This window comes from Corythoichthys intestinalis, chromosome 4 (genome assembly GCF_030265065.1).
Source record: "Corythoichthys intestinalis isolate RoL2023-P3 chromosome 4, ASM3026506v1, whole genome shotgun sequence".
In the NCBI taxonomy this organism is placed as follows: domain Eukaryota; kingdom Metazoa; phylum Chordata; class Actinopteri; order Syngnathiformes; family Syngnathidae; genus Corythoichthys; species Corythoichthys intestinalis.
In genome coordinates, this window is record NC_080398.1 from 7,783,684 (window position 1) to 7,808,422 (window position 24,739).

The 24,739-nt window shown below is 38.2% G+C and overlaps 1 protein-coding gene across 1 annotated transcript in view; it reads right to left on the reverse strand.

Moving 5' to 3' along the window:
* Positions 1-5,866: 5,866 nt before the first annotated feature.
* The window catches only part of phf1 (PHD finger protein 1), a 29,897-nt gene continuing 11,024 nt past the window's right edge, over positions 5,867-24,739 (reverse strand). Inside the window, exons 7-14 of the mRNA XM_057834595.1 lie at positions 21,628-21,696; positions 19,492-19,615; positions 18,199-18,266; positions 18,002-18,133; positions 16,605-16,683; positions 12,854-12,969; positions 10,696-10,782; positions 5,867-6,923 (exon numbers count right to left, since the gene is read on the reverse strand). Of these exons, the coding sequence (XP_057690578.1) occupies positions 6,674-6,923; positions 10,696-10,782; positions 12,854-12,969; positions 16,605-16,683; positions 18,002-18,133; positions 18,199-18,266; positions 19,492-19,615; positions 21,628-21,696 (925 nt within the window). The 3' untranslated portion in view covers positions 5,867-6,673. The remainder of the gene's footprint in view (positions 6,924-10,695; positions 10,783-12,853; positions 12,970-16,604; positions 16,684-18,001; positions 18,134-18,198; positions 18,267-19,491; positions 19,616-21,627; positions 21,697-24,739) is intronic.

Genomic DNA, 24,739 nt, shown 5'->3' on the forward strand with positions numbered 1-24,739 from the left:
GGAGTGATTATTATTAGTGTATTATTATGACCATCCAGTGATGATAATCATACAGTAAAGGCCAGAAGTTTGGACACATGTTCTCATTCATGCGTTTTCTTTATATTCATAACTATTTACATTATGAATTCTCACTGAAGGTAATGAAACTATGAATCAACATGTGTGGAATTATGTACTTAGCAAAAAAAAAAAAAAAAAAAAAAGGGGAAATACCTAAAAACATGTATCATATTCTAATATCGTCAAAGTAGCCACCCTTTGCTCTGATTACTTTTTAGCACAGCCTAGCCATTTGGGGTTGGGACCTTCATTTGTGTTGCATTGAACGAGGTGTGTCCAAAACTTTTGGCCTGTACTGTACGTGAATGAGCTCAGCTTTGTACTCATCTATGCGAAGGCGAGAAACAGCTGATGCTCCAGATTCAAAGGAAGTCACCCCAAAGATAGTTGTAAAAAAGACTTAACTCTATAAACAACCTGGACCTTCACAATGCATTTCAGACTTATTAGCTAGCAGTCGCCAAGTAGCAGTGTTATCTTCGCTGGGATGTAACTTTTGACCGGAAAACAAAGACGACTTTATATGTCAAACACAGAGCATTTGGTTTATTGATTACATAGGACTTTTTGCTCTTAGCTGGGGGTTGGAGCTAACTAACTGTTACTCCCAGCAGTGATAAATACTTTCTTGAAATGCGTCTTTATGTCCATCATTCATCCATCTATTCACGTTCAAGCTCTACTCGATACGGTGGGCGTCAAAGGTACACACGCACACAGTGCCCGTACGAGCAAGTCACAGGGAAAACGCGGACTGGCGTTTTAGTGATGTGGGCGTTCTTTATATGAACAAGTGGAATGGATTGGATAAGTACTGAAGTCAGTATGCATCTCGCCTAATGTAATCACGTCCACAAATTGAGTTGTTTTTCAAAGAAAACCGCTGACAGTTAGTTTTGCCTCAGATAATCATGGACTTTTAACTGCCAACGCAGCAAGACTCATGACCTAATCACCACACGTTCCAGACACACCTCCTTTTATGTACAGCATATAAGCAATGCCGAGCCATCTGTCTAGTGTGCATTTACATCTACACGGCTTGTTTTGTAACAAAATGCAACAAAAAAAAATCTGAAATTAAAACTGTGCAGTATTGATCTCTTGCCTCCAGTCTTTATTTAGCAATCCAGTCCAGCCGTCTCACCTGAATTGAAAACGAACATGCGGAGGACCTGAAAGACTGCCTCCAACAGTACGGAGTGATGCGGCTCTCTACCAGTGAGGGGAAACTAACAGATTTATGATCATATTTAAATGAATAATGACAGGTTAAATGATTATTGATTTAAACTGATATTCTGGCAACTTGAGGCCCCCCTAAAATAGGCCTAACGATGCCAGTGGCACTGATTCAGCCTCCTACTTCATATGGATTGGATGTCTACTAGTGCTAAAGTTTAGATCATGGGACATCCATCCTGTTCAATGACAGCGAAAGATTTCCCCCCATAAAAATTCAACATAGTAATGTCCACGTTCTGTTTGCTCTAAACCAAAATTTTTGAGAAACCGTCTAGAATTCTCAGAATATTTTAGCGGGGAAATTCACTCACCTTTGGTTGACTGCAACAGAGCCCAGCAGAGAAGTCCACTGCCTCAAGATGGCCGCTGTTTACAAGTGACTGACAATTTCCCATCTTGCGCTCTATATATGGGATTTCTATTGGAGTTATGATCAATCCCACTGGGGTTTTAGGCAAGACCCCCCACCCCCCGCTGCAATATGATTGGCTGCTAGAATGTAGGCAAAAAAAATAAAAAACTTGCTTCCTTGTGATTCTTATCATTTCTGTCGTCCCCTCAAATATCGTAAGAGATGAGTTCAACATATTTTGGACTTTTGACGGCAACATACGTCCAGTTTATTACGAATTAAAAATGCCCTACAATCACCAAAAATGACACAAAATGTACATGAAGTGAATGCTCATTTTTCATTATTTTTTGACCCCCCCAAAAAATTGGACTGCTCCAAATTGAACAGGAAGTCTTCCATAACCTAAAGAACATGACCTGAAATCAACAGAAAATGACGAAAAAAGGCACCAAAATCAACGGGAAGTGGTTCCTGAACAGGAAAAACTCTACAATCAACACGAAATGAATGTTCATGTTCATTCATTCATTATTTTTGACTTCCTTGAATTGCCCCAAAATAAACAGGAAGTGACCCAAAACCAACAGAAAGTAACCTGAAAGTGACCCAGAAATTTCTGCGAATGGTCATCTTTTAAAACCACGGACGGCGCTAGACGTCCAATCGATTTTGACGTTCGTTGGCCCCTACCTCCCAGTCCAAACAGACTGGACATCAAGTACCGCGAATAACAGACAAAGAGTTAAATGAGTGCCCGGTTCGCCAAAAAAGTGAAGCATTTGGTGTTTTTATTCCATCCTACAAGCTAAAACGAGCACTTGACAAGTACATCCATCCATTCATTCATCCCATTAAAAAAGACATTCAACAGCCTTTAGTCTTTCTAATACAAAGTCACGTTTGGAGGTGATCTCAAAAAAAAAAAAAAAAAAAAAAAAAAAAAAAAAAGCGCGTGCTCCAGTAAAGCTTTTGTACAAATATAAAGGTTTGATTTTTCTCAACATAGATGTGGAAAATAGGCCCCGCCCCCCCTAAAAAAAAGTGCAATATCAACTTTTACCAAGACAAATGTCACACTTTAACCAAAGTGACTATTTATGGTTATTAAAAAAAAAGATGACTATTCATTAATTTTAATTTTATACATATACAGTGGGGTAAATAAGTATTTAGTCAACCACTAAATGTGCAAGTTCTCCCGCTTGGAAATATTAGAGAGGCCTGTAATTGTCAACATGGGTAAACCTCAACCATGAGAGACTGTTGCTAGTATTTTGGCCTATTCCTCCATGCAGATCTCCTCTAGAGCAGTGATGTTTTGGGGCTGTTGTTGGGCAACACGGACTTTCAACTCCCTCCTCACTCCGTGGCGTCAAAATGATAACAAGAACGGTGAGCAAAAATCCCAGAACCACACGGGGGCACCTAGTGAATGACCTACAGAGAGCTGGGACCACAGTAACAAAGGCTACTATCACTAACACAATGTGCCGCCAGGGACTCAAATCCTGCACTGCCAGACGTGTCCTCCTGCTGAAGCCAGTACACGTCCAGGCCCGTCTGCGGTTCGCTAGAGAGCATTTGGATGATACAGAAGAGGATTGGGAGAATGTGTTATGGTCAGATGAAACCAAAATAGAACTTTTTGGTAGAAACACAGGTTCTCGTGTTTGGAGGAAAAAGAATACTGAATTGCACCATACCCGCTGTGAAGCATGGGGGTGGAAACATCATGTTTTGGGGCTGTTTTTCTGCAAAGGCACCAGGACGACTGATCTGTGTAAAGAAAAGAATGAATGCGGCCATGTATCGAGAGATTTGGAGTGAAAATCTCCTTCCATCAGAAGGGCATTGAAGATGAGACGTGGCTGGGACTTTCAGCATGACAATGATCCCAAACACACAGCCAGGGCAACAAAGGAGTGGCTTCATAAGAAGCATTTCAAGGTCCTTGAGTGGCCTAGCCAGTCTCCAGGTCTCAACCCCATAGAAAATCTACAGAGGGAGTTGAAAGTCCATGTTGCCCAACGACGGCCCCAAAACATCACTGCTCTAGAGGAGATCTGCATAGAGAAATGGGCCAAAATACCAGCAACGGTGTGTGAAAAGCTTGTGAAGAGTTACAGAAAACGTTTGGCCTCCATTATTGCCAACAAAGGGTAGATAACAAAGTATTGAGATGTACTCTCTCTCATGGTTGAGGTTTACCCATGTTGACAATTACAGGCCTCTCTAATATTTTCAAGTGGGAGAACTTGCACAATTAGTGGTTGACTAAATACTTATTTGCTCCACTGTATATATATACAATTCAAATTAATAACAATTATTTTATAATAGGAGTAACTAGAATTTTATTTTTGTTATTAAATATTATGAATACATTCATAAATTAATATATTTAAAATAAATTTTTAAAAAAAGAAAGAAAGAATGAAAGTGGTTATGGCACATAGAGTGGTATGAAAAAGTATCTGAACGTTTTGGAATTCCTCACATTTCTGCATAAAATCACATCAATGATCTTTGTCAAAATCACACAGATGACAATACAGCATCTGCCTTAACTAAAACCACCCAAACATTTATAGGTTTCCTTATTTTAATGAGGATAGCATGCAAACAACGACAGAAGGGGGAAGATAAGAACGTGAACCCTCTGCCTAAGGAGACTTAAAGAGCAATTGAAACCAATTTTTTAACCAAACAATTTATCACTGATGAGTGGTTTAAAGCTTCCCTGCCCACTATAAAACACACACCTGTAAGAATTGTCTTGATGAGAAGCATTGTCTGATGTGCATCAAAAGAGCTGTCTGAAGACCTGCGATCAAGGTTTGTTGATTTGTATAAAGTTGGGAAAGGATACAAAACCATCTCTAAAAGTCTGGATATTCATCAATCGACAGTCAGAGAAATTGTCTACGAATGGAGAGAGTTTGGCACTGTTGCTTCTCTCCCATTAAGTGGCCGTCCACCAAAGATGACGGCAAAAGTTCAGCGCAGAATACTCAGAGAGGTAAAAAAGAACTCTAGAGTGTCTGCGAAAGACTTACAGAATTCACTGCCACAGTCAAATATCTCTATGCACACATCAACTGTATGTAAAACTATGGCAAGGAATGGTGTTCATGGGAGGAAGCCACGGAGGAAGCCACCGCTGTCTAGAAAAAATATTGTTACTCCACAGTTTTGGCAAACTATTTTGTGGACGAATGAAACCAAAGTTGAATTTTTGGGGAGTAACACACAACATCATGTGTGGAGGAAAAATGGAACAGCTCTATGGTGGAGGGAGCATCATAATTTGGGGCTGTTTTGCTACCTCAGGGCCTGGACAACTTGCAATCATTAAATGAAGAATGAATTCAAAAGTTTATCAGGATGTTTTGCAGGAAAAACTGAGGCCGTCTGTCAAAGAGTTGAAGCTAAAAAGAGGATGGATGCTGCAACAAGACAATGATCCAAAATACAGAGGTAAGTCATTTTCAGAATGGTTTCAGAAGAACAAAATACACATTCTGGAGTGGCCATGTCAAAGTCCAAATTTGAACCCCATTGAGATGCTGTGGCATGACCTCAAGACAGCAATTCATCCCAGGAATCTGACTGAACTTCCACAGTTTTGTTGAGAAGAATGGGCCTGATTGATGTGCCATACTGATCTGCAGCTACGGGAAGCATCTGCCAAAGGGGGGCACAAAATATTAAATGTGATAGTTGACTTACTTATTTTTCCCCCTTCTGTCATTGTGTGTATACTATCCTCATTAAAATATGAAAACCTATAAATGTTTGGGTGGTTTTAGTTAAAGCAGACACTGTTTTATCATCTGTGTGATTTTGACAAAGATCATTGATGGTGATTTTATGCAGAAATGTAATTCCAAAAGGCTCAGATACTTTTTCATACCACTGTAATAACAAATACTAATTTTATAGTATCGCAAATGAAATAAAAGGCCTTAAATAAAGTAAGTTTCACCTTTTAACCTTAAAATGTTGGTATTTCACACCAGTGTACTGTCAAAAGATGTATTAATCATTAAAAAAAAAAAAATTACGAATAATGATTATTAGTTTGAAATAAATCATACTTATTTGAAATTTTTTTAAAAATAATTGTATAATTAAAATTTTATTCAAATATTTATTATATTAATTAGATTTAATTAACTCATTAACTCTATTTTATTAATTGCCAAATATACATATCATGTACATCACTAATAAGTGAGTTTTTTAGTTAATTAAACTTTTAAATTCTAATTAATAATGATTATTTTATGTTATATAATAGGAGTAATTAGTATTTTATTTTGGTGTCATTAAATATTTTTTATGAATACATTCAGAAATGAATATATTTTAAATGGATTTAAAAAGACATTAAGTGGTTATGGCACATAACAAATATTTTCTAATTGTTTAGTATCGCAAATGAAATAAAAGGCCTTAAATTGAAGTTTGAAGTTAAAGTTTTAACCTGAAAATGTAGATATTTTCCTTCACTGTACTGTCAAAAGATGAATAAATCATTCAAAATTAAAAAAAAAATTTTTTTTTACAAATAATGATAATCATACCTATTTGGAAAAAAAAGTGATACAAAAATATAATTGTAATCATGTAAATTTACTCATTGTGAACATTAATCATAAATAAAGAATACCTATTTGAATAAAATATAAATTAACACAAAAAAAATAAACACATCATTTGTTCACTTTTTTATAATAGGTATAATAAATATATGACAATAAATACATTATTTAAAAAAAAAGAATCATGGTAAAATACGTTTAAAAAAAAAAAATCTTTTAAACTTTTTTTTCCCTTTTTTTTTTAAAACAATAGCTGTGTAGTTGATCGCAAGTAGCGTAAAACAACATAAAAAGACTGACACTCACCTCAACCTTAGTACGTTTTATATCAAGCGCTTCGCCGTCCGAGCCGCCGACGGCACCGATACGGACGTTTTGTCTCTTTTGGACAGACGGCCGTCAAAGTTCAGTACAAGCCCACGTTGTCCCACTCCACCAGGTACTGCACCTTCCCGTCCGGCGTGACCCGTCGGGCCAGGATCCTCACCGCCTCGCCGCCGCCCCAGCTCCTGGGAAGTGCGTTGTCCTCCCCCGCGGCGCCACTGGCCGCGTCTGTCAACGTTACTGCGTCCGGCGGGGAGGATTCAGCTTGCTTTTGTCCCACCGGGTGTTCACCGGCATCTGTGACGTACGGGACTCTCCAGCCGTCGTCCGTGCTGGGAAAGGGACAGAGAAGCTAGCAGCCGGTTTTTGCCAAAAAATTCTAACAAATTCCCCCCCATCATTTTCAATACCTCCATTCAATTCCAATGGCAATCTGAACTCCAACAAACAAGTTGTATTCACTTCGATTGATTTTCAAATCAGAACCGCAAAACAAAAAATAAAAAAGCCACATTGGTGGTCATTATTTCTGAGCAAAAAATAAAATCATTGGGAGTGTACCAAAATCATGAGTCGATGGCAACCAAAGAGTTAACGAGAAATTGACCCAAAAATGCCCCAAAATGACTAGGAAGTGACTGAAAATTGAATGAAAATGCCCTAAAAGCAGTAGGAAGTTACGCAAAACACTCTAAAATCTACTGTACATCACTGGTTGTTACTTTTGAGAGGAAAAAAATCCCTAAATTGCTCCAACATGAACAGGAAGTGACCCAAAAAGGTATAGGAAGTGACTTGGTTCTGCCCAAAAATCATCAGAACGTGGCACAAAATCCAAGAGTCAATGGGAGCCAACAAGAGGTGACCCAAAATCTTGAGGAAGTGATCCAATATCAACATACAACTCAATTCTATTGATTTCCAAATCGGCCCTGAAAGTAAACTTAAATTGTTGGTGATTATTTTTGCCCCCACCACATAAAAAAGGTGTGTGTGGGGGGGGGGGGGTCCCCCAATTGCCCCAAAATGAAGAGGAGGTGATGCAAACATACAGGAAGTGACCCAAATCATCATTAATTAATGGCAGCCAAAGTGACCCAAAAATGCTCCAAAATGATTAGGAAGTGACACGGAAACGACGGGATTCACGCATGACTAGGTGTAATTAGACACACTCAAGCAGAAAACCTCGGTGTCAGGATTAGCGATGAGACAGCATAGAATAGTATGCCAACATAGACTCACAAGGGGTTCACACAAATACTGGGTTCTAAACCACATGGCTGATTTGTGTACACTCCGCCCCTCCCAATCACTTATTTTGCAGACCCCCCCTTTTTCTTGGTCATCAGGCCCCCACATGGTGTCAACCAGAAATACAACCAATATATTCATAGTTAAAGTAGGCGTTTAAAGGGGAAATGTGAACTAAGGTTGGCCAACCATGTTTTTGAATAATATCGATGGCTAAACAATTATAAGCATATTTTCATTATTTTTTTAAACGCAACCCTTCCAGATTCTTTGTTTAACCCATAGCAACGCCCTTGACAACGAAAATGCTTTTCTTCGGCAATCTTCGGAAATTACGTCACACCTAGACGTGCGAGGGAAGTCCACCATAGAACAGTATTGTTTGTTGCATTGCTTCTCGGTAAGATGCTACGGCGGTGTGTGCCGATGTTTTGTTCTCACTCAAACGAAAAGTTGTATGAGTGGTCAAAGGATAGCGGGGCACGTAAATGGACATCTTTCGTTCGCACGAAGCGAATGAATTTCACGCCATCATCGAGTAGTGTTCTCTGCTGCAAACACTTCGAAGATGCCTGCTTCCTTAACCGGTCTGCTTATGATCAAGGATTTGCCAAAAAGTAAGTGCGATTTTTGGATAGATGACTGATGACTTTGTCAAAGCAGAGCTGCCAACTGTTGTGGAATGAACAGTATAAGCTAGCGACGTTAGCCGAGGCTATCCCCGATGATAGTTGTTGTTGCGTTCGCTAGGTTAAGCGTGTTTAAATTGTGCGTCATCTACGATCTTGTCCGAAAGGGTTAATCCACTGTCAATCGGGATGTGCACATAAGCAGGTCGGCGTCGCGGTAATTCACGGTCACGTTGCAGATAGCCTTCTAGTTTGTGTTTTGCCGCTTCGCGAGAGCCGCTGACAGGTGACAAGTGTTGCTTTTAATGTCTGGCAGCGAATCAGCGAGCGCGCAGGCCACGCAGTGAATCATGGGAAATGTAGTCTCGGGACAACACTGAAGTGGTGCTTTGTAATCTGTTCGCTTGTGTGAAAAAACGACATTTCCTCACGCCATTAGACGCCACTTTGTTTTCTTAGTGTTGCCACAATAAAGTGGAGAAAGCCATCGGCGACTGTGATATTGTGGATATTATTTAGTTGTAATACGGGAGTTCACCAGTAGAGTGTACGCATGTCATTTAGATGTGTTATTGTTTGTGCCTTACTCCTTCACTAAGAGAGAAAAGTTGTTGTTCAGAGTCACTTGGCAAGACGTTGAGTAAAGTTGTAAAAGCCAATAAAGGTGTCGTGTGGGTCACTCGGTCAAGATATAACAACGACTCGTCTCCTTCTTTCCCCCCAACGTTTTTATATTATTATTTTATACGCACGAGAGCTGCTGGATCTGCCAAAATGAACATGAAGTCTGATTATTATTTTTTTTAACAATGTCATCAGATAGACAAAAACATAAAATGATGTGCAAATGCCTGCATCTTCAAATCATGAAAATAATAACAGCCTACATCTTACCAATGTTGTAATCTCGATGGGTCTTGTATCCATTCCATGTCAGGAAGTCTAGGCACATTGTTTGCATCCTGATTAGCGTCTGGCTAGTAACATAAAATTCCAATCTCCTCTTCTTCCTCCAACTCTTCAAAAACTTGGATCTCCTCCCTCGCGCTCGATCTATCGCTTATATCGCTGTTTGAATCATTGTTTGAAGGGCTTTGTATGGCGGCCGTATGTATGGAGGTGCCTTCGCGTTCCCGGTGTGACGTATCACTTCCGGGTTCGTCCCCTTTCAGGCTCGAACTTCGGAAACGCGATTATTTTGTCAAATATACAACATATAAATGATTTTTTCATGCTTTATTTGTTGGACAATGTTTAATTACTTTACTTGTGACCCTATTTGGCATGTGAAGAAATTACTTCACATTACTGCTTTAATGTATTTCTTGTTGTTGTTGTTTGTGCTTCTTCTGTCTCTCTCCATCTTTTCTTCTGTTCCCCCTTAAACCCTTCCCGTTTGCTGCTTTCTCCTAATAAACGAGGTATGTTAAAAGACCACAATGGGAGGTGTACGTCATACTCCTATGTAGTGCTGCAACGATTAATCGATTAACTCGAGTATTCGATTAGAAAAAAAAATTCGAATTATATTTTTCTGCTTCAAGTATTCATTTATAGTGGTGTTGTAATGGTTTGTTTTGAAAGTGTTTGCATTTAGTTTTATTGATTTGGGTGGATACACAGCCCTCTAGTCTGCCTCATTTCACATGGCTGAATCCAGCTGCTCCCTGTTAAGACCAACATAAGATAAGTTTTTGTTTGAGCTAATGTGTTTTTTAATGCATTTGTAATTTAGTTTAAAGGTGTATTTAGCCAATTTTTGTGTAATATGTGTGAACCATTTGTTAAGAGCATTTTTTTTTTAAATGTTAGTATTTTATAGCATTTAAGCTAGCAGACTTTTGCTAAGTCAGTTAGCCAATTGTTCTTTTGTTGTACATAGATCCTTTTTTTTTAACCATCTGAGGCTCAGCAAAGGTATTTGAATTTTTTATGTTCCTTATCCGATTACTCGATTATTCGAACTAGCTAGTTCATCGATTAATCGACTACTAAAATAATCGATAGCTGCAGCCCTACTTCTATGTGATACATTAAAACTGATCTCCATTCTCCGTGACACAGAAATGCCCCCAAAATCAACAGGAAGTGACCCAAAATCCAACGGTAAATGGAAGCCAATGAGAAAGTGACCCAAAATTATTAGACATTTGTTATCAAACAAGTGGTTTGATTGGATGGTTGAAGTTTGCCATTGTTGAAACATCTTATGCACAAAAACCTGTTGGCGTGATGGAGTCCTCTGGAGAGCGCCGTGTTTCTGCCGTAAGCCGTGTGGTATAGCGCGTACATCCGCTTCGGGGGTGGACTGCCAAACAAATAGCTTATTAATCAAAAAAATCTAAAATCTTCAATATTGAGATCATTTTGGAAAAAAAAAAATCATTCATTCAGTGGCGTGGGAAGGGGGATGCTGCAGCACCCCCTGGTGTTGAGGAAAATGTTTTTGTTAAAGGGAACCATGGATAGAAAGGTTCAAAGGTTTGGGGTCGCTTTGACCCTAAACCTTTGAACCGATGATTTTTCATTATGTAGAATCCGGTTCAAAAGTTTAGGGTCACTTTGACCCCAAACTTTTTTTAACGGTAGTGTAGTTCTTAAAAGATAAATATTAGTACGGGTTATAATAATTTGCTATTAATACCCCTCTTAATGTTTTCATTTTAATAACATTTGTAAAATTTTAAACCTAAACAATGACAATAAAGACCTTTTTTATTCTATTCTTTTAACTAGTAGGTCGCCATTGTTGTTGACGTCGCAGGGCGGTGACGTCACATGGGTACACTGCCGGCCAGTGGCGGACTTGGCAATTTTGGGGCCTAAGATGAACATATCCAGGGGCTCTATTATTGGCTCAGGGGTTAAAAAGGTGAGAAGGGCATGGAGGAAATATGTTCCGGTACGCTAGGGCTGTCCTGAACGACAAATTTTCTTCTAATTAGTCAGCCGACTAGTTTTACGATTAGTCGACCAATCTAATAATTTTCTTTTTTTTTTTTACTAATTTAGCAATGAGATTTTTGTTGAAGCTTATTAATTCACAAAACCATTTTGGAACACTTAAATTCTTTATTAAAGTACAAATAATCATGTAAATAACAATAAATAATCAACAATAAACAATGAGGTTAAATGCTGATAGCATTTACCAGTGCAAAAGAATGGAAAGTAAACAGATTCAGAACACTGACTTTGTCTTTCCAACATTATTCAAAGCAATTCTTAAAAAAAAATTCTAGCATTATTATAATTATTATACTACTATATATAATAGTAGTATAATAATTTTAATAGTTATTCATTGTCAATCATATTTGTAATAAAGAGTATCATTTGAAAGCTATTCTTAGTGTAGAATCTGTATTCTGTAGTATTTACTCAATATATTATGATATTAATTCTGAACTATGTTGGCTTAACTCCAGAAATCGTTATTTATATGATGAACGTGACGTGCTTTTATTTTGAAATGTTCCCCGGAGGTACGTTCGCTAAACCGCTAACCGAAAGCTTTACACTCTGAAAAAAAACATTCTTCGTCATTGCTTGTGGTGTCACTAATAGATTTGATTTTTTTTTTCGTTAGCAAATGCTGTTAACCAGCTCTTGAGTGCTATCGTATGACTGATTGGAACTGTACTGCATTGTTTCGCCACAGGGTGTGCTGTCGTGTATTTTATGTTCGGTGTGAAGAAGAAGAAAAAAGTTAAAAGAGGCATTAGCGGCCTGTTCTCAACTTCTCCCTCACTGCACTTTGGCTCTCATGGAAAGCACGTTCGCTCATGTGTTCGAAATAAACAATAGCCGACGTGCAAAGTAGCAAGTGAGCTGTAAAAATAGCGAGCTTAGTGGCGTGAAAAACGTGGGAGAGCTAAGTGAAGCTAACGAACAGCTAAGCGGAGCTAAGCGAAGCTAAACGGCGCTAAATGAAGCTAAGTGACTGATCGTGCGTGTGTGTGGGGGAGAGATGATATAAATGTAGCATTCAAATGGCTTTCTTTTTGTTTTGTTATTTGTTTGTTTGGTATGCTGACATAATTATACATAACGAATAGTTGGGGGTGCTGCTGGCTCTGGTGGCCCAAGCCCTTGCTCGTTGGGGCAAGGCCAGCTGGTTGGGGGGCCCCCTACTATTTGGGGGCCTAAGGCGATCGCCTACTTCGCCTGAATAGTAGATCCGCCTATGCTGCCGACCTTCCACAGTGTCACCCTTTAACTATGTAAGGCAATGATTTAAGTACACCACAAGGTGTCAATGGCGGAGGTTTCGGGCGCGCTACGTCGTGCAGAACTGACGAGAGCAAAATCTTGTCAAATATTCCCTCTCGGTTCCAATTTGCCACACAAAAAGCGGCGATCCGAAAAAGCGAACGAACCTGAGGTGGAGCTCCTCTTCGGGGTTCCCGGGGGCGAATAGGCCGTCTCCTCCGGCGTAGCCGCGGCAGCACGGCATTATCTGGACGGGCTGGGACGAAACGGGGGGCGGACAAACCTTGACGGGACAGATGACCGCCGATATCAGAAGTTCAGACAAAGACTGTGCAAGTAACTGTTGGCCATCTTACAACAGGGGCCATGCCTCTAAAATACTCACTGATCTTTTGGCAGATTTACAAAAACAAAAACTATTAGCCTTTCTATGATTCATGTAATATTACGTTGATTGAATAAATATATGGCGGAAAACACTCAGGTGACTTGAAGTTCTGCTCTGAGACCCCCAATTTGGCCAATTTTCAAAATTGTCCGATATGCATGTGCATCATTGGAAAGCTTAAAATATCAATTTTCTGGGGGAAGAAAAATTTTAAACAGGAGGGCATTTTTTTTTATTTCAAATATTTTTTAAGCAGCAAAACCCTATCTGGAGGTGAGACCACACGAGAGCAGAATTAAAGACTCCATGATTTTATCGAGATATTATCGCGTACTTTCCTTGTTTCGATCTAAAAACTCCACGTAGCATGTATCACCGAGTGTCAAGACACAGCTGTGAATGGCCACAGCTGGATTTTCATGAAATTTTATGGGTGAAACATGGTAATATAACGAGGGTCATGACGCAGAAATCGCAGACATCAAGGAGTGGTCGAGATGTTCTTTTTCATATATTTACCCTTTTAAAACTTTTTTTTGTGTTTTTTTTCCCCCTTAAAGATAGATATCCGTGACAGTTTTACAGACGCCATTTTTTTCATTGTGAAATAATTTGTTCAAAAGTTTAAAATATGTGGTAGGGTTGTTCCGATCATGTTTTTTTGCTCCCGATCCGATCCCGATCGTTTTAGTTTGAGTATCTGCCGATCCCGATATTTCCCGATCCGATCGCTTTTTTTTTTTGCTCCCGATTCAATTCCAATCATTCCCGATCATTTTTCCCAATCATATACATTTTGGCAAGGCATTAAGAAAAAAATGAATAAAACTCGGACGAATATATACATTAAACATACAGTACATAAGTACTGTATTTGTTTATTATGACAATAAATCCTCAAGATGGCATTTACATTATTAACATTCTTTCTGTGAGAGGGATCCACCGATAGAAAGACTTAATTAGACGTAATTCTTAAAGGATAAATGTGACTTTGTATATAGTGACTAAATATTGCCATCTAGTGTATTTGTTGAGCTTTCAGTAAATGATACTGTAGCCATTTAACTGTTCTGCCCAAATGCATGATGGGAAGTGGAACCATGATTGTGCGTAGTGGCACCAATTGATATATCTTCTCTGCGTTGGGAAATAACATAGGGTGTTAAGAAAACAAGATCAACTACTACCTTGCTTCCCCACATTGCTCTCCACGATATTTCTAATTGTTGAGAGAGGGATTGTAAGGCTTTAGCCAATTAAAAAGAGGCTCCAACGACTGCCAAAATTCTCTCTACTCATTTTACGCTGCCTGTTAGCTCTATATATAGGTAAAATGGCGCCATTATAGATTGCACGCGACAATGTGTGAGTGGGTCGTGCAGCGCATGCGTTAATTGCATTAAATATTTTAACGTGATTAATTAAAAAAAATTTAATTACCGCCGTTTACGCAATAAATTTGATAGCCCTACTTTAAGCCAAAACTAAAGACTCTGGATGAATGTAAGACATTTTGTCTGTAACTTTAAAAACAATTAGAAAACGATTTAATAATAATAAATATATATATATATATATTAAAAAAAAAAAGGCATGTCCGATATTTTTTTGCCGATTCCCATACTTTGAAAATGACGTGATCGGATGCCGATCGATCAGGACATCTTTAATATGTGGGTGAATAATTTTTAAAGTCGTTTTTTTTTTTTTTTTTTTTTTTTTTAAATGAAATATGAGACATAAGTTAATGATTCTAAGCTAAAGAGGATAGACATTTTGACTAATAAATATAATTAATTACCTTCGATTTATGGCTGGGGTGAAACAAAAGCGGTTGCGCGACATCTGTAAATGGGGGGTTTCATGGTAAAACGGACAAATTAAAAATAGTTCGGGGGCTTAATGTGCCTTGAATCTGCTATGGCAGCATATAGACATATTGTTCTATCAAACACAACAGTTGTTTTGGCAGTTTCTTTTAAAGAGGAGTGCAAGAGCCGAAACTGCTTTTTCAGTCTTGTCTGTGTTTTCCGCCATATATACTGTATGTTCAAGGCCACTGAGTGAAGTCTGCCTAAACTGTAGTTAAATGAATGTGTTATACTAATGCAAACAATTATATGGTGTGTGCGAGAACGGTACCTTTTCCTTTCAACATGTACTGGCTTCAACACGGGAACCTTCTGACCAATGCATGTTTTTAAACCATTGCACCGTCGTGTTCTCCTGACAGTAGCCTTGGAAACTGCATCCAGCTCTCTTCAGGTCATTAACCAACTCCTGCCGTGTAGTTCTAGGCTGAGCCCTTACTTTTCTCATCATGAGTGATGCCCCACGAAGAGAGATTTTACATGGAGCCCCAGTCCGAGGTAGATTATCAGTCATGTTTAGCCTTTTCCGTTTTCTAACAATTGCAGCAACTGGTGATTTATTCTCAACAAGATGCTTTCCAATTGTCCCATAGCCTTTTTCAGCTTTGTGGGGATTAACAATTTTTTCTCTGCTGTCTATCCGAAGCTCTCTGGTCTTGCCCATGGCAGCAGTTGGATTATGACTGACTGTGGGGTGCACAGGGGACAATAATGAGCTCAAACGAGTCGTGGGTGGGTGGTAACTCATGGGGTAATGGTGGACTTTTTTTTAAGGTAGACTGACAACTCTGAGTCATAATTAATGCTCATTTCCAGGAGTACATATACTTATGAACCCCAGTAAATTACAAATAAATTATAGAAAAATCATACAATGTGAGTTACGGATTTTTTTTTTTTTTAGATTATGTCTCTATGATTGAAATTTCAGAGCTCTACCTATTTTCTAAGTTGGTGAACTTGGAAAATCACAAGGAGTGCAAAATATTCTGCTCCTCACTGTTTATAAATATATACCGTATTGGCCCGAATATAAGACGACCCCCTCTTTTTCAAGACTCAAGTTTGAAAAAAGACTTTTTGAACACCAAATTAATTTTTATACAGAAAATAATTACAATACATCTGAAACAAATGATTATAACAACATATTTGAGAGAAAAGGCATTTAATTTCGCATTCAAAACTTAATATCTGAACATTTAAACATTTAACATTTAAATATGTAAACTAAAGTGCAATCAAATTCATAAATGAATGGCTTCTGGTTTTTTAAATAGTCGCGTCGCGTTCAGCATTCGATTCATTGATGACTGGCGCCATCCAGCGTCGTGAATGGGTATATGTCTAGGCCGCAGTTTTGTTTTTTTTTTTTTTTTTTTTTTTAGGCCGCAGTTATAAGACGCCCCCCAGGTTTTCATTCTTACTTTAATGCAAAAAACACCGTCTTATGTTCGGGCCAATACGGTATATAAAATTGAGGCTGTGTTGCGCTATTGGTTTGTGTTTCAGTGCCATGGACGGCACTCATAGTCTGATCCATTCTGACCGGGAGGGGTTAATGAACCAACGACCCTCCTGGTCCAAATGGATCGGATGCTTAGCGCCATCAACGACTGCGTGTGACTCAACTTGAGTTCAATGGGACCGACTGACCTGCGTCTCCATGAGGCGGTGCTTTAATTTGCGTGACTCGGTCCCGGACGACCTCCTCTGGCAGGGGAGCGACAACGGGCTGGGGAAAAAAAAGACACAAATCAAACGCACCCATTTCAAGATCGTAAAGGCCTTCTTTTCTGCCTTTTGGTAAAGTTTTCCAGCGGGGTTTTTTGTGCTGTCCTACATAGCCCTCTTGTGGTCGCTTTGCGACATGGTTGATTGTATTCTTGCCAAGTCAATATGGCTGCACGGCGTCTCAGGCTGACGCTTTCGTTATAATGTTGTGCTTTCATGATCCCTTGACAAGATTTGTCCGTAAGTGTGGATGTGTAAAAGAATACACATATTATTTTATTGCGAGAATTTTTTTATTTTTTATATGAGACGTTCGTTTGTCTATGTTTAGTGAACTTGTCTGGCGTGCTAACGTTGTTGCTAATGCGAATGCTTGTGTACTTTTTTGTAGTTTTAAGACGGTCTTAAGAGGACAATAGTTTGATGCCATTCTTTCAATAAATTAAATCAAAAAGGTAGATATCTGATCATTAACTAGCTGTTTAGCTTGGGGAAAAGTACACACTTCGAAGTGAGGACAGCATACCTTCTGTAGTTGTATTTTCCTGCTGTCAAAGCATTTTTTTTTTTTTTTTTTTTTTTAAAAAAGCTCAATTCAAAACAAAACATTTACTGGTTCTATTGTTTTATCAAAAACAATTTGAAATAACAATCTGAATTAAAATAGATCTTTTTTCCCCCCTTTTCACATGACAAAATAAAAGGATGTTTTTTTTCCCAATAAAAAGCATGTAAATAAAACAAATACAAATACATTTTATGATTCAAAACATTTAAATTTGTCAAAAAAAAATTAAATTCAATTAAACATTTTTAAAATAATCAACATTTTCCCCCCTTTTTATGCCCCTTTTTTCTTTGCTTTCTTGTTTTTCTGTTAAAAAAGCTCAATTAAAGTGGTACTGTTTTTTTTTATTAAAAATATTTAAATTTGAAAAAAACTAATCTCAGTAAAACTTTTTTTCCTTTTTACTGAGAAAACAAAAAACAATAAAAAGAGTGAAGATTTTTCCCTTTTCTCAACATAAATAAAACAACACAAAATAATTTTTACCGCTTCCCCCACAATTTTATGAAAAACATCTAAATAAATTTGTGAAAAATATTAAATTTAGAAAAATAGCTAACCATTTGTTTTTCTTTTTAAATTAAGAACAAAAACTATAGTGTCCCCCCTTGTTTTTTTTTTAGTTCAAAAATGTCAATTAAAAAAACAGAAAAAAGACATAAAACAGATACAAACACGTGAATTTGTAATGAAGCCATTGACAGCTGTTAAATGGCTAAAAAAATAAATAAATAAAAAGAGAGAGGCGTACCTTCGTCGGTGGGAGATGTCGAGTAGCGTTTCGGTGACCAGAGGAGAAGAATCGGACGTGGGCGGCGGCGGGGCTCGAACCTGAAGCCCGAAAAGACACTTCTTCTTCTTGATCTCTTTCCCGGACACGAATCTGCCACAAATCAAATGGAAAATGGCCATCCCTCCCACGTCCGATCCGTCGGGACGGCGTCTCACCGGTCCTTGTGGGAGTTGAGGGCGTCCAGCAGCTTTTGGCATCGCTCTTGTCTCGGCGTGTCCGACAGCTGCGCCGCCAAACACACACAAAAATCAACTTTGTGTCTGTCGCCAACATAAAATTGTCATAAAATTGGAGAATATTGACTGTTTTTTTATTCACAAAATCTAAAAAAGGAAAGAGAATATTAACTGCTTTTTCCATTTTTTTCTTTTATAAAATAAAAAAATTTCCCCGATTTTTTCTTTATTAGCGAATTGTGTATTTAAAAAAAAATAATAATAATAATTTGCAGTGAATTTGTTTTTAAATTAATTAGGGCTGTCAAAATTATCGCGTTAACGGGCGGTAATTAATTTTTTAAATTGATCACATTAAAATATTTGACGCAATTAACGCACATGCCCCGCTCAAACAGATTAAAATGACAGTACAGTGTAATACCCGCTTGTTACTCATTTTTTGGTGTTTGGCGCCCTCTGCTGGCAATTGGGTCCAACTGATTTTATGGGTTAGTACCATGAGTAAGCATGGTGTAATTATTGACATCAACATTGGCGAGCTACTAGCTTATTTTTTGATTGAAAATTTTACAAATTTTAATAAAACGAAAACATTAAGTGGGGTTTTAATATAAAATTTCTATAACTTGTACTAACATTTATCTATTAAGAACTAAAAGTCTTTCTATCCATGGATCACTTTAAGAGAATGTTAATAATGTTAATGCCATCTTGTTGATTTATTGTTATAATAAACAAATACAGTACTTATGTACCGTATGTTGAATGTATACATCCGTCTTGTGTCTTATTTTTCCATTCCAACAATAATTTACAAAAAAATATGGCATATTTTATAGATGGTTTGAATTGCGATTAATTACAATTAATTAATTTTTAAGCTGTAATTAACTTGATTAAAAATTGTAATCGTTTGACAGCCCTAAAATTAATTTTACCTTAAAGTTTAAAAAAAAATATATATATATAAATCAAATAATCATAAATCAATAACAACAATAAATCAAAGGGGGAGGGGGGTTGGTTGACCTCAGATTGACCTATAAAAGAACTGGAAATCTCTATGTCAAACACGATAGCAACACAAACGAAACTTTTTACAGCACAAACGTAGCACAAACAACTGACATCATTTTTATATAAATTTCCATCTGATATGGGGCTAAGGAGGGCATACCACTACAGGGAGATACTGCGAAAAAAAAAAAAAAGTGCCAGCAGCATTTCAGCCGATTTCATCACGACGGCGGATAGTGCGTGCGTGCGTACCGCGCCCAGGAGCAAGGAGTCCCAGTTTTCGTTGGTGAAGGACAAGATTTCGTGGTCGAAATCAAAATACTTCCTCTTGCAGCACAGAGACAGGTGGTACAGCACCAAGTGGGCCAAGTCCACCCTGCGTGCGTACAAGACAAAGGCAAAGCAAGGAACATTTATTTGTATAGCAAAATTCAACACAAGGTAATTCAAAGTGCTTTACATCACATGAAGAACCACGAGCACAAATACAATGATTGTTAAAAACCACATCAAATAAAGCACAAGACACACAAAAACAAAGACACAATTAGTGACAAGAGGGTTGCCAGATAGGGAAAAACTTTCCAGCCCGATCACTGTAAAACCTGCCTGTTTCAATAAAAACTGCTCCCATTCAAGATGTTTCCCTGATAAAACTCAATCTATATTTTCATATTATAACCAGGAAAAAAAGCATCAATCAAGTGAGGGGGACACCATGTACAGCAGAAGTGTCAAATGTATGACAAGCGCTGCCAGGGGGTCCAATCCGGCCCCCGATGGGGTTGCTCTGCCTGATGGGCACCCACAAGGTGCACAATAATTAATCATAATAACTAGAGGCGTGCAAAATTTCCGATTCTTAGATTATTTGCGATTCGGCCGTGGAAGAGTCGAGAACGATTCAGAAACTTTCAAATTCCGATTATTGAATTATACCAGGTAAAGCGGAAGTAAAACACAGTCAGCGCGGTCTTTGGGACGCAATGAGGAATGGAACGAGAGTAAATATCATCTTCAACTCATGCCGCTAGATTAGAAAAACAATCATACCTGGCTGCGGCCGACAGCCGCTACAAACAACGCCCGGTTGCTAGTTGCTACGAACAAACGGCTAGAGTAGATATCATATATATGTAGAACTAGATGCAAAATGACAGACAACGGCGGCGTTAGAACATGTATTATTGAACAGAGATGCGAAATGACGGACTTGCCGTAGTAAAGCCGCCATCTTAAAGCAGTAGACTTCTCTAGAAGGCTCTGTTGTAGCGAATCTAATTAACTTTTTATCTAAAATACTCCTAAATCGGCAAAATCTTGTCTTGAATCTATCTTTAAATGATGAAACAGTTTTAAAACTTTGACATGTCAAAAGTAGACAGAAGGGAAATTATGGAATAACGGGAGCAACTTTAACAAATTGTAACGGTTTATTCACAACAATAAATGAATTGAATGTAGTTTAAAGCTGCTGATACAGAATGGGGACTGGAGTATTTTATTTACTGTTATTTTTGTATATTTGTTTACTGTTATATGTTAACTTGATACTGAAATAGTAGTTTGGTTTAGCCCGAGAGGATTTTTGAACAATTTTGGAACTAATGTACAAAACATTAAAAAAAAAAAAAAAAAAAGGAGGGGGGTGCATCAATAATCGTTTTATAATCGAATCGGAGCCTCTGAATCGTAATCGAATCGTTAGGTGCCCAAAGATTCCCAGCTCTAATAATAACGGCAAAGCATTAAAATGCGTTAGATGTAAAGTAAATAATAACAAAATATGTCTTTTTTATTGTTTTTTTTTTGGGGGGGGGGGGGGGGGGGGGGGGGGGGGTGACACTCTCCTCTTGTTGCCAGGGCCATTCCAAATAAAAACAAAGGGGAAGGAGGGCTTAGGTCCTTAACGATTGTGGAAACAGTTTATAAATGCCCTCCAAAGGATTTGTATTTGAACTTGACATTTAAATGGTCCTTCGAGCCGGATTGTAGCAATTCCACAGGTAAATTTGCTCTCCAACAAAATATTTGACCCACAATTCACTTTAAACATCTGGATAGCTTTGTATTTTGGCAGTGGTTTCAATTGGCAAACATGTATTTTCCCGTGTAATAAATGTCATTAAATATTGTGTTTATTGAAATGAAAATAAAGAAAAACATATTGTATTGAGTATAACTACATCTCCCATAATGCCTATCGGGAAAACAGCATGATTCCTCTATATGATGTGTCCCTTTTGATTTATTCATTTTTTTACAATGGTTATAATAGTAAAAAAATATATAGATTGAGTTGAGACAGTGTGATCGATTGGGCCGGAATGTGTCTTTCCACATCTGGCCAAACTGCGCTACACCAGGAAAACAAAGGTTTAACGTCACCAGTTCATGGGGAGTCGTTTGACAGTCTCCGCTCCTTTGTTGCACACCGAGCACTGGAACTGATAAAACCTGAAACGAAAGCGTACGTCACGTTTCAGCGCCGTCGACGGACGTCTGATCTGTTTCCACCGGCTGAAGGACATTTATTTTCCCCCAAATTGTGCACAGAGCCCCCCTACAAGAAAAAATTCTCAGACATATAACATCTTTAGAAAGCGGCGATTGTTCTTTTCAGGTCGGAAAAATCAATACGTCCCAGAAAGGCCCCAAAATTAACAGAAAGTGACCCAAAACCAATAGGAAATGTCCTGAAATTGCCCCAAAATCCAGAAATACCCTAAATAAAACAGGAAGTAAGATCCAAAATCAAGAGGAAGTGAACCATTAATTTTCCAAAATCAACAGGATGTGACCCAAAATTGATAGAAAGTGACCTGAAATTGCCCCCCCCCCCCCCACAAAAAAGATACAGAAATGCCCCAAATTAAACAGGAAGAAACATCCTAAATCAAGAGGAAATGACACATGATTGTCCCACAAAGAGGATGTCCCCCAAAATCAAAAAAGAACATGAAGTACAGTGTATCACAAAAGTGAGTACACCCCTCGCATTTCTGCAGATATTGAAGTATATCGTTTTATGGGACAACACTGACAAAATGACACTTTGACACAATGAAAAGTAGTCTGTGTGCAACTTATATAATAAAGTTAATTTATTTTCCCCTCAAAATAACTCAAAAATGTATATCTAAACCCCTGGCAACAAAAGTGAGTACACCCATTAGAAACTACGTACATCCCTAAATGTCCAAATTGAGTACTGCTTGTCATTTTCCGTCCAAAATGTCATGTGACTCGTTACAGGAGTGCTGTCAGCATTGCTGCAGAGATTGAAGAGGTGCATGGGGGGTCAGCCTGTTAGTGCTCAGACCATACATCAAATTGGTGTGCATGGCTGTCAGCCCAGGAGGACGCCTCTTCTGAAGACGGTACACAAGAAAGCCCGCCCGTCTCATCAGACCATAGGACATGCTTCCAGTAATCCATGTGCTTTGTTGACATGTCTTCAGCAAACTCTTTGCAGGCTTTCTTCAGAAGAGGCTTCCTCCTGGGGTGACAGCCATGCACACCAATTTGATGTATGGTCTGAGCACTAACAGGCTGACCTCTTCAATCTTTGCACTCCTGTAACGAGTCACATGACATTTTGGAGGGCAAATGACCAGTGTTGTTAATCTTACTGAAAAAAAGTAATTAATTATAGTTACAAATTACTTCTCCCAAAAAGTAATTGCGTTAGTAACTCAATTACCTGAATGTAAGAGTAATTAGTTACTTGGCAAAGTAATTGGTGATAATTACTTCTTTTTTTTTTCCCCTCAAAAAAAAAAAAAAAAAACATTGGCCACACTATGTGAAGTTTTTTGTGAAGGTTTTTGGTACAATTGGCCCGAGCCCAATTCTTTACCCTAATTTACCCTTTACCCTGGATCAACTGTTAAAAGTTGTTAAAATTGCTCCCATTATTGCATTTCTTCCCTTCTCTCGACTTTCGACATATGAAAGTTTTAAAACTGTTTCATCATTTAAAGATAGATTCAAGTCAAGATTTTGCCGATTTAGAAGTATTTTAGATAAAAAGTTACTTAGGTTCGCTAGGAAGGTTCTCTACAACAGAGCCGTCCTAAAAAGTCTACTGCTTTAAGATGGCGGCTGTCTACTAACGCATTTAGTGCCATGCAGTGTTGTTAATTTTACTTTAAAAAAGTAATTAATTACAGTTACAAATTACTTCTCCCAAAAAGTAATTGCGTTAGTAACTCAGTTACCTGAATGTAAGAGTAATTAGTTACTTGGCAAAGTAACTAGTGATATTTTTTTTTTCTCAAAAAAAAAAAACAAACAAAAAAACACACAGGTCACACAATGTGAAGCTTAAAGTGTTTGGGGGACAATTGGCCCTAGCCCAATTCTTACCCTCCACTTAACTAGACACAAGGTTATTGCGATAACTAGCTAGTAACCTTTGCTATGTGTGGAAGTCATTTAAAGTTGTGAATCAATCGTTAAAGTTGTTAAAATTTCTCCCGTTATTGCATTAGTTGCCTTCTGTCTACTTTAAACATGTGTAAGTTTTAAAACTGTTTCATCATTTAAAGATAGATTTAAGTTAAGATTTTGCCAATTTAGGAGCATTTTAGATTTTAAAAAATTACTTAGGTTCGCTAGGAAGGATCTCTACATCAGGGCTTTCCTGAGAGGTCTACTGCTTTAAGATGGCGGCTGTTTACAAACGCATGTAGTCCTTAAAACATGTTGGCAGTGCAGCAGTGTCTGTCATTTGCATCTAGTTCTATAATATGATATCTACCGTGTCATGTGGGCGTAGTTTGTCAGCTATGGCTGCAGTCAGGTATTATTGGAGCCACCTAGCATCGCGGTTGGAACGGCGTCTTCCCCACTCCTGCTCTGCTCTGCTCTCGTCCCCGTGAGTCCGTTTCTCTCAGACTTTTTTTTTTATTCAACCAACTTAGTAACGCATAGTAACGCACGCCTTTCCCGCCTCAGTAACGGTAACGGCGTTGCCAAGATGAGAAAAGTAATTAATTAGATTACTCATTACTGAAAAAAATAACGCCGTTAGTAACGCCGTTATATTGTAACGCCGTTATTAACAACACTGCAAATGACAAGCAGTACTCAATTTGGACATTTAGGGATGTACGTAGTTCCCATGCGGTGTACTCACTTTTGTTGCAAGGGATTTAGGTATTAATGACTATATTTTGAGGGGAAAATAAATGAACTCTATTATATAAGCTGCTCACAGACTACTTTTCATTGCGTCAAAGTGTCACTTTTGCCACTGTTGTCCCATGAAAAGATATGCTTAAATATCTGCAGAAATGCGAGGGGTGTACTCACTTTTGTGATACACTGTACTTTAGTCCAGAAATACCCCAAAATTGTGACCAAAATCAACAGGAAGTGTCTCTGAAATGCCTCTAAAATCAACAGGAAGTAAGATCCAAAATCAAGTGGAAGTGACCCATGATTGCACCAAAACCAACCGGATGTGAGCCAAAATCAAAAATTAACATGAATAATT